At 41.5% G+C, this 14,458-nt stretch overlaps 1 protein-coding gene across 3 annotated transcripts in view; it reads left to right on the plus strand.

Moving 5' to 3' along the window:
- The first annotated feature begins 2,627 nt into the window (after positions 1-2,627).
- The window catches only part of dazl (deleted in azoospermia-like), a 191,341-nt gene continuing 179,510 nt past the window's right edge, over positions 2,628-14,458 (plus strand). For 2 of the 3 annotated variants that reach the window (XM_078538544.1, XM_078538542.1), the window contains exon 1: positions 2,628-2,676. In XM_078538544.1, coding sequence (XP_078394670.1) covers positions 2,650-2,676 — 27 coding nt within the window. In that variant the 5' untranslated portion in view covers positions 2,628-2,649. Of the gene's footprint in view, positions 2,677-12,227; positions 12,397-14,458 lie in introns of those variants that run through there. The other variant, XM_078538543.1, reaches the window with a different exon arrangement.

Here is a 14,458-nt window from a genome sequence, read left to right on the forward strand (position 1 = left end):
ATTACCCTGTATCCCATGTGCCTTTGCCTTCTTTAAAAGTCTCCCATGTGGGACCATGTCAAAGGCTTTGCTGAAATCCATATAAACTACATCAACTGCACTACCCTCATCTACACACCTGGTCACCTCCTCAAAAAATTCAATACTTGCAATTTGAAAATTTCTGTCGTATACTACTGCTGTTTTAAATCCAACATGGCCTTTCATGCAGCTCTCATGTGAAACACTAAGACATATAAATTTAGCTGAAGCAACAGGATCATGAAACTGTTAGAGACAACAGCATCAAACCCCCAAGCTTTTATTCAGCACACCTAGAAAGCAACATTATTTATAATAAATGCAGTATAAACAAATTCATTAGATAAACTAGCCAGGTATATTATCCTGGTGGATAATTAATACTCACTAAGGGTTTGAGACACAGGATTTCATTTGAATGCAAGGACTTGCCAAGTGGTGAAGTTGCAAGTTGTAGCTAAACTAGCCAATATTTATTAACTGCTGGAAAATAGTCAGCAGGTCAGGCAGAATCTTTGGAGTGAGAAACAAAGTTAATGTTTCAAGTTGATGACCTTTCATCAGAATTGAAAAATGTTAGAGATGTAACAGGTTTTAAAAAGTTGAGAGGCAGGGAAATGGGGGAGGGGAGTAAAGAACAAATGGGAAGGTCTGTGCTGAAATGGAAGATATTAAGTGAAAAAAAGGTTGACGGTATAAGACAAAAAGGGATAGTAATTGGTTTTGTTTCTCTCTACATATGCTGTTTGATCTTCTGAATGTGATTTCCACGTTATGTTTTTATTTCAAAATGAAGCTCAATAGAAGTCTCTGACACAGCACATCACCATTCGATTAGACACTTAACCTTCCGGACTCAATATTGAGCTCAACAATTTCAGATCATTACCACTGTTTACATTTTTTCAAATGGCAATAATTCAGTTGCTTTCAATGAGTTTTTTCAGTTGGTATATGATTCTGCTATTGCCATTTACACCTCCTCTAGACCCACCTTTTGTTTTTTAACTTGGCCCATTACCATCTCATTTTGGCTTGCACTATTATCCCTTTTTCCATTTAATCTGCTCTGCCTTCCAACTGGTCACAGACCTTTCTTTTAGTTATTTTCCCTGTGCTCTCCCTTCTCCTGCCTCTGTTCTGGCTTAAAGCCTATTACAAGTTTAACTTGTGCTATAATTATAGAACGATTGAAGCACAGAAGACCATTTGGCCTGTGTGTTCATGCTGGCTCTCTGCAAGAGCAACTCAGCCAGTCTTACTCCCTGCCCTTTTGCCATAGCCCTGCAATTTATTTCAGTTCAGGTACTTATCCAGTTCCCTTTAGGAAGTCACAATTGTATTTGCCTCCACCACACTCTCAAGCAGTCCTTTCCTGATCTTAACCATTTGCTGTGTAAAAATTGTTCTTCAAGCCACAAGTAGTTATTTTGCAAATCACCTTACATCCTATGAGCTTTCCACTAATGGGAACAGTTTCTCTCCATTTACTCTGTCTAGACCCCTCATGATTTTAAACACTTCCCTCAATCTTTTCCTCTCTGAGAACAATCAAACGTTCAAATCTATCCGCCTTGTTGAAGTTCCTCCTCCCTGGAACCATTCTTGTAAATCTTTTCTGCAACACCCTGGCCAAGGTCATCATATTCTTCCAAAAATGTGGTGCCCAGACAGTTTGAGATTGATGACCTTTCTCCACAGATGCTGCCTGACCTATTTCCAGCATTTTCTGTTTCTATTTAAGATTTCCAACATCTGTAGTATTTGCTTTGATCAATATTTAGGGTCTACTGCAGTCCCCAGAAAGTCTGGTTAGTCAAAAACCCTTTTCCTATTCTGAAGAGTATAACTATGAAAATAAACTCACTTGCTAAGATAAATATGTATAATATGCAAAAAAACAGGGCAAGCGTTCAAAACCGAGAGCGTCCCTCTTGAAATTAGACCGAGTTGGAGATGTAACTTTTTATTCATTCACGGAATGTGGGCTTCGCTGGCTGGGCCAGCATTTACTGCCCATCCCTAGTAACATCTAGACTATAAATGACACGTTCACACCTCAACTCTAACTGTATATCTAATCATTTTATAGATAAATCGCAACACGAAAGTTTCAAGCTTTATAATTTACAACTTTGAAATAAGGGAACGAGAGTGAACTTTAACCATTAATTCGAGAACCCGCTCCAGCGACTGAGTCCGGTAGTGTTTTATTTCCCCCCCTTCAACTTTAAACTTCAAATATTTTGTCCGTTAAACGGTCCTTCATGCAACAAAATGGCGGCCTTTAAATTCCAGCCTCGCTTCACGCGCCTCCTGACTGAGAGAGCGGGCTGGCTTGGACTCTACCATCAGCCGCCTCTACAGGATACATCCACAATACAGGCGTTTCTATAATCAGTATTTTGGCTTGATTTTATGATATTTCATGTTGTAACACATTTTATTATTTAATATTTAACACGGTGGCCAGCGGCGCAAAAGGCTGAAAGGTTATTAATTGTCTAATGGCTTTGTAAAAGCCATTGGGTTACCCCTGTTGGGTGGTGGTGATTGGATCCGGGCTATAAATAGTACGCGCGGTAGCTGTGTCTTGCTGGAGGTTTGTCTGTTAGGAGGCTCTAGCGGATGGTGCTGAGGAAAATGGCCGAAATGGTAAAAGCAACACGCGGGAGATAACTCGCGATTAGTCTCCATGCCTTGCGTTCATTGGGTACTTGAAGTAATATGTTGGTTAACTTTTTTTGATAAAAGTTATTAAACTAAAACCCTAAAGCACGTGCTGTGTTCCAGAGAGCCGCAGGAAGCAGAGTGCCTACCATTGACACCGTTAAATAGCGGTTTGGACGGTTTCCAGATTTCATGGCGATCAATTGCTGCGAGGCTTGGGCGGGGGGCGATTTCTTTTTTGCACACACAGTCCCACCTTGTTTCCTTTCGCTTTGACTTTAGTGTTGAAGCCGGTTGTTGTTTGGTTCCTTTTTGTAAGTGGTTACTTCTTGGTAACTCGTCCAGTCAGCCGATGCCCTGCACGCCATGAAACATTCACTCAATGAGTTTCCAGCCCCAAATACTTTAGGACCGACTCCATTATTTTTAAATGTGGTGTTTCTTGCAGCTGGCTTTACACTGACCGACGAAGAGGGCTGGGGTGGTGATAAGGTGATGGGGAGTCGAAGTTTGATCATGTTGGAGGACATTCACATTTGATCTGTTCCACTATTCACGTCGCTGTTTATTTACAAAAAAGAACTAAATCGTGCAGATGAAACCTCATGGTGGAGTCAGTTGAGTTCATGAGAAGTGGTTTGCCCCTTCTCAGCTCATCCATTCAGGATAGAAAACTACATTGCTACCTAATTTCATGTTGAATGAAGCAAAGGATTTTGCCTCCAGTGGAAGACCAAAGTGTGGGATTACTTGTGCCTTATACGTTATTTTCAGTATTTCCTACCCGCAGCAACACTTGAGATATGATTAACCTTATCAATTCCTTGGGGACAAGCAAAAGAGAGGGTGATTAAGCACCACTTAATCCTAGAACGACCCCCTTCTGACGTGTTCAGGCTTAGCAATACAATTAAGCATTTACCTTTTTGTGGTGTTCACTTGTAAAGTGCCAAAGCCTGTTTGGATACTTATCAGTTGCTCTTTTAGCTATTTCTCTACCTACCATAGTATAATTGTGACTTTCATTATCCTGAAAATGCTTTGTGTCATTCACTAATTAGTATCTCCCTTCATCTGCCATGATTTTGCCCAATTGCAGGTTTTATTTAATTTTTACAGTTCCTTGACTACTTTCTATATTTTGGATGCTCTCAATTTCAATGGCAGCTATAAATGATATCTAACATATAAAACATCCCAGCATACATAACAGCTCATACTACTAAGCCTTAACAGAGAGATGAGTGGCACTAACTGAAGAGGAGGTTAACAGGTAGTCTTGAAGAGGACAGAAGTAGAGGCAGAGGGATTTAGTGTATATAGCCAAAAATTACCATCAACATGAGGCTGTGGGGTGTGTAAGAATGCAGAAGAGGCCAACTGTGAATGTAGAGGTAAAGTGGTCCAAGGCTGTGTAGTGTCTAAAGATTAAGGCAGGAATTTTACATTGAATATGTTAGCCAAATGTAACTGAAGATGGAGGTGACAAAGAGTGATGATGGTTTTGTACAACCTAAGCAAATCACTGAAGATAGCAGTAAGGGTATGGAGTTTATGCTGGGCATTAAAATGAGTTTTATGACACATCCAAGATTTTGTCAGATGAGCAATATGGAAGTAATTGTGAGGTTGAGAGAAATAAATTGAGTATATATGGGTGTCATAAGCTTGTGTATGGAAGTTGATCCCATGCTGCCAATGTTGTCAAGGGACAGCAAATGGAAAGGGCAGGTGATGTGTTGTAGCTGTAGCATATGGTAGTTGGTGGACATGTGATTCAGGGTAGTCTCACATCTACATTTAGTGTCTGCAGCACCAGGATCTTGGCTCAGTTGGTGAGCTGGAGTTCAGGTTTTAGCCACTCATGCATCAGGGAGGGTGAATGTTATCTGGACGTTGTTCCAGGAAGCAGTCTCACTCACCAGGCTAGGTACTTCAGATGTGGTCGGGGACAGGAGGGTGTGACTGCAAATGAGATAGGTATGGGGATCCAGAAAGTAGCAATGGAGGAGCCTTAGCCATTGCAATTATCCACGGGTTTAATTTTCTTGCTGAGACTGCAGGGAGGGTGAGCAACCTGACCACAGCACCATGGTTCAGGAGGCCATTAAGTTGGGGGAGTAAAAAGGAATGTAGTTGTATTAGGAGACAGTATAGTTAGGGGGCGATAGATATGTTCTCTGCAGCCAAGTACATGAGTCCCAAAGGCTTTGTTATCTGCACAGTGCCAGGGTTAAGGACATCTCAGGGCTGGAGAGGAACTTGGAGTGGTAGGGGAAGGATCCAGTTGTCATGGTCCATGTGGGAACCAAGGACATCGATAGGGCTAAGAAACAGCTGCTGCTGAGGAAGTATGAGCAGCTAAGGGATAAATTAAAAAGCAGAGCCATGAAGCTAACAGCCTCTGGATTGCTGCCTGAGCCATGAGCAAATTGGCATAGGGTAATAAAGATCAGAGTTGAATGCATAGCTCAAAGATTGGTGTGAGAGAAATGGGTTTCAATTCATGGGACACTGGCACCAGTACTGGGGAAAAAGTACTGTTGGGATGGCCATCACTTGAACCATGCTGGCACTGGTGTTCTGGCAAATTGTATAACTAGGCCTGTAGATAGGTCTTCAATCTCAATAGTGGAGGGGAGGGTTCACGTGAGGGCAGTTTTGGAAAGTTGAAGAGGAAGGACAAGCTCGTTATGCAGGATAACAATACAGGTAATCATAACCAGAATAAGAAGGGACAGTGAACAAACAAGTGCAAATAAGATCGGGGTAGGGAACATGGTAGAAATAAAGAATTATTCAAATAGATAGTGACTGCAGAATTATGTAGTGCAGAGGGTTAACTTGTACAGGAATCAGTTAGCATGCAGGTACAGCAAGTAATTAGGAAGGCAAATAGAATGTTGGCAGATATTGCAAAGGGGGTGGAATATTCAAGTAGGAAACTCTTGCTATAGCTGTACAGAGCATTGGTAAGACCATGCCTAGAATACAATTTTGGTCTCCATTTGTCAGGAGGAACATATCTGCATTGGAAGCAGCTCAGAGGAGGTTCACTAAGCTGATTGCTGGGATGAAGGGATTGTCTGATGAGGAAAGGTTGAGCAGGTTGGACCATAGGAGTTTAGAAGAATGAGAAGTAATCTTAGTGAAACACAAGACTGAGGGAGCATGACAAGGTAGATGCTGAGAGGATATTTCCTGTCGTGAGGGAAATCTAGAACTAGGGGGCATACTTCAAAAATAAGTGGCCTCCCGTTTAAGGTGGGGATGAGGAATTTTTTGAGCTGTTAATCTTTTCAATTCTCTTCCACGGAGCAGTGGTAGCTGGTTCATTGAGTATATCCAAGGCTGAGCTAGACAGATTTTTGATCTACAAGGGAGCCAGAGGTTGTGGGGGCAGGCAGGACAGTGGAGTTAAGGATGCAATCAGACCAGCAATGCTCTTAATGAATGGCGAAGCAGGCTTGATTGGTCCAATTACCTACTACTCTTTCTTATGGTCTTATGAATTGGAGGAAGCCAAGAACGGATTTTGAGGAGTCAGGAGGGAAGGATGAAGTCATTCCTGGAGATGTTAAAATCGTACAGGACAGAAGGAGACAATTTGCCCATCTTGCTTGTGCCAGTTTTTTGAAAGAGCTATCTGATTAGTACCACTAATCTGCTCTTTCCTCTTGGCCCTGAAACATTTTCTCCAATTATTTATCCAGTTCTAGACCATCATAACGCACTAAGTATTTTTTTTAAAACAAAGTAATCTCCCCTCGGGTTCTTTTTGTCAATTACCTTAAATTGGTTTACTCCTCTGACCCTCCTGTCAAGTGGAAACAGCTTCTCCTATGTACTCTATCAAAGCTCATCAATTTTGGATTCCCCTTAACCTTCCTTGCTCGATTGAGAGAAGTCTCTGCTTCAGCCTCTTCAACGTAACTGAAGGCCCCCATCCTTGGTGCAATTATAGTAAATCACCTCTACGATCTCCATGGCCTTAGCATCCTTCCTAAAGTGTGCCTGGCATTGTACGTAATATGCTAGGTGAATCCTACCATGGATTTATAATGAAATTAAAACAAAATTCTGTAAATATTCAGCAGGTCAGGCAGCATCTTCACTGGTGCTTCCTGGCCCACTGAGCATTTCCAGCATGTTCCGTTTTTATTTGATTTCCAGCACCTGCAGTGTTCTGCTTTTTGCTTCTAGATTTATAATGGTTTAGCATATTTTCATAGAAACATAGAAAATAGGAGAGGGGGTAGGTCATTTGGCCCTACGAGCCTGTTCCGCCATTCAATATGATCATGGCTGATTCTCTATCTTAATGCCATACTCCTGTTCTCTGCCCATACCCCTTTATGCCTTCAGAATCTAGAAATCTCTCTATTTCCTTCTTAAATATATTCAGTGACTAGCCATCCACAACCTCCTGTGCTAGAGAATTCCTCAGGTCGTTCACCCTGAGTGAAGAAATTTTTCCTCATCTTTCCTAAATGGCCTGTATCCTGAGACTGTAACCCCTTGTTCTAGACCCCTTGTTCCCAGCCAGAGGAAACATCATCCCTGCATTCAGTCTGTCCAGCCCTGTTAGAATTTTATACATTTCAATGAGATCTCTTCTAAACTCCAGTGAATACAGGCCTAGTCGACCCAACCTCTCCTTATATGACAATCCTGCCATCCCAGGAATCAGCCTAGTGAAGCTTCACTGCACTCCCTCTATGGAAAGTATATATTTTCTTGGGTAAGGAGACCACAACTGTACACAGTACTCCAGATGTGGCCTCATCAAGGCCCTGTACAGCTGCAGTAAGACATCCTTGCTCCTGTACTCAAATCCTCTTGAAATGAAGGCTGACATACCATTTGCCTTCCTAACTGCTTACTGCACCTGCATGCTTGCATTCAGTGATTGGTGTACAAGGACATCAAGGTCTCATTGTCCATCAACATTTGCCAATCTATCATTTAAATGATACTCTGCTGTTCTGTTTTTCCTACTGAAGTGGATAACTTTACACTTATCCATATCATACTGCATCTGCCATGTATTTACCCACTCACTCAACTTGTGTAAATCGCCTTGAAGCCTCTTAACATCCCCACCGCTCATTCCCACCTAGTTTTGTATCGTTCGCAAACTTGGAAATATTACATTTGGTTCCCTCATCCAAACCATTGATATATAGTGAATAGCTGGGGCCCAAGCACTGATCCCTGTGGTACCTCACAAGTTACCGTCTGCCATTCGGAAAAAGACCCATTTATTCTTATTCTTGTTTCCTGTCAGTTAACCGGTTCTCAATCCATGCCAACATAGTACCCCAATCCCATGTGCTTTAATTTTGCACACTAATCCCTTATGTGAGACTTTATCAAAGCTGACTGAAAATCCAAATACACCACATCCATTGGTTTTCCCTTATCTATGCTGGTTACGTCCTCAAAAAAAACTCCAGTAGGTTTGTCAAACATGATTTCCCTTTCATAACCCATGTTGACAATAGCCACCCTCCAATCTGCTGGGACTGTTCCAGAATCTATAGAATTCTGGAAGATGATAACCAATGCGTCCATTATTTCTATGGCTGCCTGCTTGAGTACCCTGGGATGTAGGTTATCAAGCTTTGGGGATTTCATACTCTTGTACTCCATGTCCCTATTTATAACCAAGGATATTTATCACCAATTTTATAACCAGCATCCTGCATGCTGTTTTAACAGCTTTATCAACTTGGTCTGCTGCCTTCAAAGATTTATGTATGTAAACAGCCAGGTTTCTATTCCTGCACCCCCTTTAAAATTGTGCCATTTTAGTTTACCGTGCTTCTTCATTCTTCTTTTCAAATGCAAGACCTCATCCTTCCTTACTTTAAATCTCTTCTGCCATGTATCTACCCATTTCACGAATCTGTCTGCCTGAAGTCTGCTATTTTCCTCTATTTTTGTGTGCTAGCTTTGTAGTTGGATAGGGCCATTCCAGTGTTCTGCAATGGATGGAAACCAGACTGGATTGTGGCAAAGATGGGCATGGAGTGGGAGGAGACTGCATCACGTTGCATTAAAGATGGTACTATAGTGTGTGGATAGATCTGGTGGGTTAATATTAACATTGTGAACTTGATTAGTTTTCTTTGGGTTTTTGGTGGCTGCATTGTTCTGTAGACTCAACAGACTCAATTCTTGGGCACCCAGATACAACAGGAATCATTGTACACAGAAAAGCTTAATTTGCCAAACTCTCATCCACCCACTTTGTCAGGTTGATTGGAGAATGCATCCAACATTATTTGCTTAATCAATATGTTGCATGTCCCATAAGGAAGGATACAGTTCTGTGCAACAAAGTAGGTCAGGTAAGTGACCTGAAGGTAGACAACAATTGGAGCAAAAGTAACTGTAAGCTAATTAGATTCCAATTTGAAAACTGATGTTTTGCCAGCCTTGTCTACATGTAAAAGAGCCCATTTCATTTTTGCTTCCAGATTAAGCCACTGAGAAATTGTCATATGTGAATTTTTTCTGATATGGAACATACCCATTCCCTTAAGGGACAACTACCCTCCACCCCCTCCCCAAATTGCCTAAGTGCAGGTCTAAGTTCCCAAGGATGTGCATTAGTGAATCTGGAGTTTGACTGAAAACTGCACAGTTGCCAATGTAGATTGCTTTTCTTCCCAGCTGGTTTAATCTCCTTTGTAGCTAGAGCATTACTTTGCCTCATTTAGTTTAGTACTACAAGACTTAGTTGCTCCTCTTCTACAACATTTGTGCTTGCATCTGTAATTTTGCTTGCAGTAAAGTGCTCGGGATGTTAGTTCCTTTTGACGTTCTAATGGTGCTCCAAGATTTTGATAGGAAGATACAATCAGGATAACAGTCATGTGATTGCAGCTCAGATTTATGTTGGCACCTGTCATTACCCCAGGAGCTTGACCTAGGCAGTCCAGCCTGGCATTTCAGACTGTCAGTTTGCTGCCACTGCTTCCCAAAAGAATTTGCTATTAAGCTATGCCATCTTCAGGAGACTGACCTACAAAAAAGAACACAGGGACAACTCCTCCAAGTGTAAAAGTCAATACTGCAGCAAACTGTTATACTGCCAGATTGTTAAAAGTCAAGTGTCAGCCATGATTGAATCAGAAAATTGTGGATTCAGGTTGTACTTCAGAAACTTGAACGCAAAAATCTAGGCTGAAATCTCGTGTTAGCTAGAGGTGCTGTCAATCAGATGAAACATTAAATGAAGGCCCCATCTGCTCTCTTTGGTAGCAAAGATCCAGTGGTGTATTTTGAGGATGATTCAGGGAGTTATCTCTGGTCTCCTGGCCAATATTTGTATCTCCATCAAATCACTGAAAAAAAGATTATTTGATCATAGTCATATTGCTGCTCATGGGAGTTGCCTGTATGCAAATTGGCTTTTTTTTTGTCATTAATGACCAGTATTTGTTGCCCATCCCTAATTGCCTTTGAGAAGGTGCTGGTAAGTCACCTTGAACTGCTCTGTAGTACACCCACAATGTTGTTAAGGGACCCAGTGACCGTAAAGGAACGATGATATTTCAAGTCAGGAATGTGTGTAGCTCGGCGGGGAGCTTGGAAGTAGCGTTCCCATTTATCTGCTGCCGTTGCCTTCTAGGTGGTTGTGTCGAAGGAGGCTTAGCAAGTTGCTGCAGTGCATCTTGTAGATGTACAAACTGCTATCACTGTGCCATTGGTGGAGGGAGTGAATATGATGAGCTGATGGATGGGCTGCTGATCAAGTGGTCTCCTTTGACCTGAGTGATATCGAGTTTCTTGTGTTGTTGGAGTTGTACTCATCCAGGCAAGTGGAGAGTATTCCATCACACTCCTGCTTGTGCCTTGTAGAAGATGGACAGGCTTTGGGGAGTTGGGAGGTGAGTTAGTCACTCCAGAATTCCCAGCCTCTGACCTGCGTATCTAGCCGCAGTATTTTTTATGGCTGACCCAGTTAAGTTTCTGGTTAATGATAACCCCCAGGATGTTGATGGTGGGACATTCGGCGATGGTAATGCCATTGAATGTCAAGGGAGAGTTTTCCTTGATTCCCATTGACTTCGATTTTACTGGGGCTCCTTGGTGCCACACTTGGTCAACTGCTGCCTTGACATCAAGGGCAGGCACCCTCACCTCTTGAATTCAGCTCTTTAGCCCAATCACAAACTTTTTTTTAAGTTTAATTACCCAAACTTCTAGTTTGGACCAAGGCTGTAAATGATGTCTGGAGCCGAGTGGTCCTGGACTCCAGAATTTTGAAGCAGTGGCAGTGAAGGAACGGTGATATGTTTCCAAGTCAGAATGTTGTGTAGGTGCTTCTGTTTCCTACATTACAACAGTGACTGCACTTCAAAACTTCATTAGCTGTAAAGTGCTTTAGGATATTCTGTGATTGTGAAAAGTGCTATATAAATGTAAGTTTTTAACCCTAACCCCTTTGTATTTTTTTGCTTTTCCTCATTCATGTACTTGGCTTGAGTTGGTATTGGTTCAAGCTTACTAATGTCTTCTGGATGATTATGGGTTGATGCTTGGAAAAATTCAGAGGGGAATGTGTCTTGTGATGTAGCCTTGCTCTGGGCCACTGAAAGCAGCATTTCACTTTCTCCCATTGTCTATTGCCAAAACCATGTAGGATACCATTTATATGGAATTTGTTTGGGAATTATTGAAGGGATAAATCATAGAATTGAATGGCGTAGCACAGAAGGAGCGTGTTGGGTCTGCTTTTTGCAACAGCAGCTCAGTTCGCCTCATACCCTTGCCCTTTCCCTGTAGCTCTGCAATTTTTTTCTTTCAGATAATTATCCAGTTCCCTTTTGAAAGCCATGATTGAATCTGTACCCACTTCACTCGGGCAGTGCACTAACTAGCTGTGTAAAAAGCTTTTCGTTGTTTTTGGTTCTTTTGTCAAACTCCTTAAATTGGTGTCCTCTGGTTCTTGATCCTTCCCCCAATGGGAACAGTTTCTCCCTATCTATTCTGTCCATACCCCTCAAGATTTTGAATACCTTTACCAAATCTCTCAACCTCCTCAAAGAACAGCCCCACCTTGTCCATCCTATCCTCATAACTGAAGTCCCTCATCTCGTAAATCTTTTCTGTGCCCTCTAATGCCTTCATATCCTGTTGTAATGCTGGCTTTCCTGATGCAATGTCAATGGAACTTGCATTTTTGTTATGTTTCTGTTATGTGAGTGCATGAGGAGGAACATGACATGAGCAAGTGCCCTGGGTGCCTGCTTCATTTTTTCTGATTCCATCTGTGCTTTGCACCTATGTTGAAATCCTCCAAGTATGTTGATATTTGATGCATGCACAATTCTCTATCTGAGACCTGTTCTTTGAATCTTGTATATGCAAAATCTGAGATGGAAGTCAGAGGAGCATTGGTCTGTCAGTGAATAAATGGTTAAGTTGTGTTAGTGATTTGATGTGTAAAACTCTTGGAAAATATTTGAGGATGATGCAAGGAGACTGCAAAAAGATTTAAACAGATAGCGATTGAGCAAGAATGTGGCAGATGGCGATTGAGCAAGAATGTGGCAGATGGAATATAGTATAGGAAAGTGAAGTTTTCCACTTTGGTAGGAAAAATAGAAAAGCAATTTAAATAAAATAGTGGGAAATGTTGCTATTTAGAAGCACCTGGCTGTCCTTGTACATGGATCACAAGTTAACATGCAGGTAAGCAAGCATTAGGAATGCAAATGTTGTGTAAGCCTTTAATACAAAGGGATTGGGGTATGAATTAAGAAACCTTGCTGCAATTATATGGGGTTTTGGTGAGACCACATTACTACAGTACTGTGTAAAGTTTCAGTCTCCTTTCCAAGGTAGGTTATACTTGCCTTGGAGGAAGTGCAACATATGTTTACTAGATTGGCTCCTGGGATGAGGGGATTGCCTGATGAGGGATTGAGTAGACTAGGCCTATAACTTTGGAGTTTAGAAGAATGAGAGTCAATCTCACTAAAGTATATAACAGTCCTAACAGGGTAGATATTGCCAAAATGCTTGTTTTTTCCTGGCTGGGGAATCCAGAGCACAGGGCCACAGTATAGGCCATTAAGGACTGATGAAAAATTTTGTTACTCAGAGGATTGTGAATCTTTGGAATTCTCCACCCCAGAGGGCTGTTGAGTATATTCAAAGCAGAGATTGATAGCTTTGGATACTAAGGGAATCAAAGAACATGGGGATGCTTTGGGAAGATGGAGTTAAGGTAAAAGATCACCCATGATCTAAACTGAATGGTAGAGCTGGCTCGAAGGGCTTAATGGCCTATGGATGCTTCTGTTTGCTGTTATGCAATGCTATTAATTGTTTGCACTTTGGTAGCTCGTCCCAAAGTATGCACATGCATGGGATGCAGCAAAAAAGCGGTTGTGAGGGCTTTCCATGAGTGAACAGTACATGTGAAACAAATTGGTAATTTTTTGTGTTGCAGTTCTGTGCTTATGACTTGATAATTGGTACAGTTGTGTTTGCCACATTCCTTTAAAGTGTACCATTGTCTTCTGTACTCTTGAAAGTGTTTACAGATGCTGACCCTGAATGGCATCACCTGATTGGTATGTTGCAGCTGTTGCTCTCTGGTGATGCTCTTGGCACCCATCTCGTTCAATAGTACGACCATTTTTCTTGCTGTAATATGGCGTTTTGATGTACCCATGTTATTTACACTGTCTCTGTTCTGTGCCTCCACATTGGGTTTAATTTTTACTTCATTTTTATTTGGTAATTCTTTCCCCTCTCCATTCCCCCAAAACATTGGCAAATATTGAAGAGCGAGCCTACATTAGAAATTATTTTTCCCCATATGTAGCTGCTTATTGTTACTTGGGAATGTTCTTAAAATATGACAGCTCAAGTTTATTGTGTCCCTAGCTAGTTTTTGCTGCAGGGATATATGTGCTGGGAGTTCATGCTAATCATTTCAGATTAGTTGACTGGAAAGTTGGGGGGTGAGTTCTTGTACTTTTGGCTGCCTTTATGTTGGTAGCTTGCTGTTTCCTGCTACACTTTGTTAGGATTGCAAAATTGATGGATAATCTGGTATGAAATGGGAGAACATTTAAGGGTGGTCTTTTTCAATGGATTTTCAATTTTTAATTGAATATTTTGAAGTCACAGGAATGTGTACATGGATTTTCAGAAGGTGCCATATAAAATCTTAATTGGAAAAATTAAGGAACAAGATGTTAAACAGAATGGAACTACATGGTAAAGAGATGGCTAAAAGAACAAACAGATGTTTTGGGGATGATACAGTTACTGCAGGTGCAGATACCTGGCGCTGCATTTGTAGTGTGCCATTAACTTAGTAAAATATTTCGAGGTACTTTTCAAGAGCATTATCCAACACAATTTGAACAATGTGAGATATTAGGACAAGTGAACAAAAGCCTGTTTAGAGATAAGTTTGATGAAATATCTTGGAGAGACCTAGAGGTTTTGAGGGAATTCCAATGCTTGAGGTCTGGACAGCTGAACCAGAATGGGATGGAGGATATCTGGGATGAATAAGAGGCCAGAATTGGAGGAGTAGAGTTTGAGGAGGGTCAGAGGACTGGAGGAGGACAGAAAGATGAGGAGGGTTCAGGTCATGGAGGGAGTTGAACACAAGGATAAGAATTTTAAATTTGTGTTGCTGGCAATGAGAGAACGAGTGGAAGTCAGCAAGCACAGGAATGATGAGGAAATGGGACTTAGCAGAGGTTTGGTTGAACTAAGTTTAGAGGGGATA

This window comes from Cetorhinus maximus, chromosome 3 (genome assembly GCF_964194155.1).
Source record: "Cetorhinus maximus chromosome 3, sCetMax3.hap1.1, whole genome shotgun sequence".
NCBI classification, from domain to species: domain Eukaryota; kingdom Metazoa; phylum Chordata; class Chondrichthyes; order Lamniformes; family Cetorhinidae; genus Cetorhinus; species Cetorhinus maximus.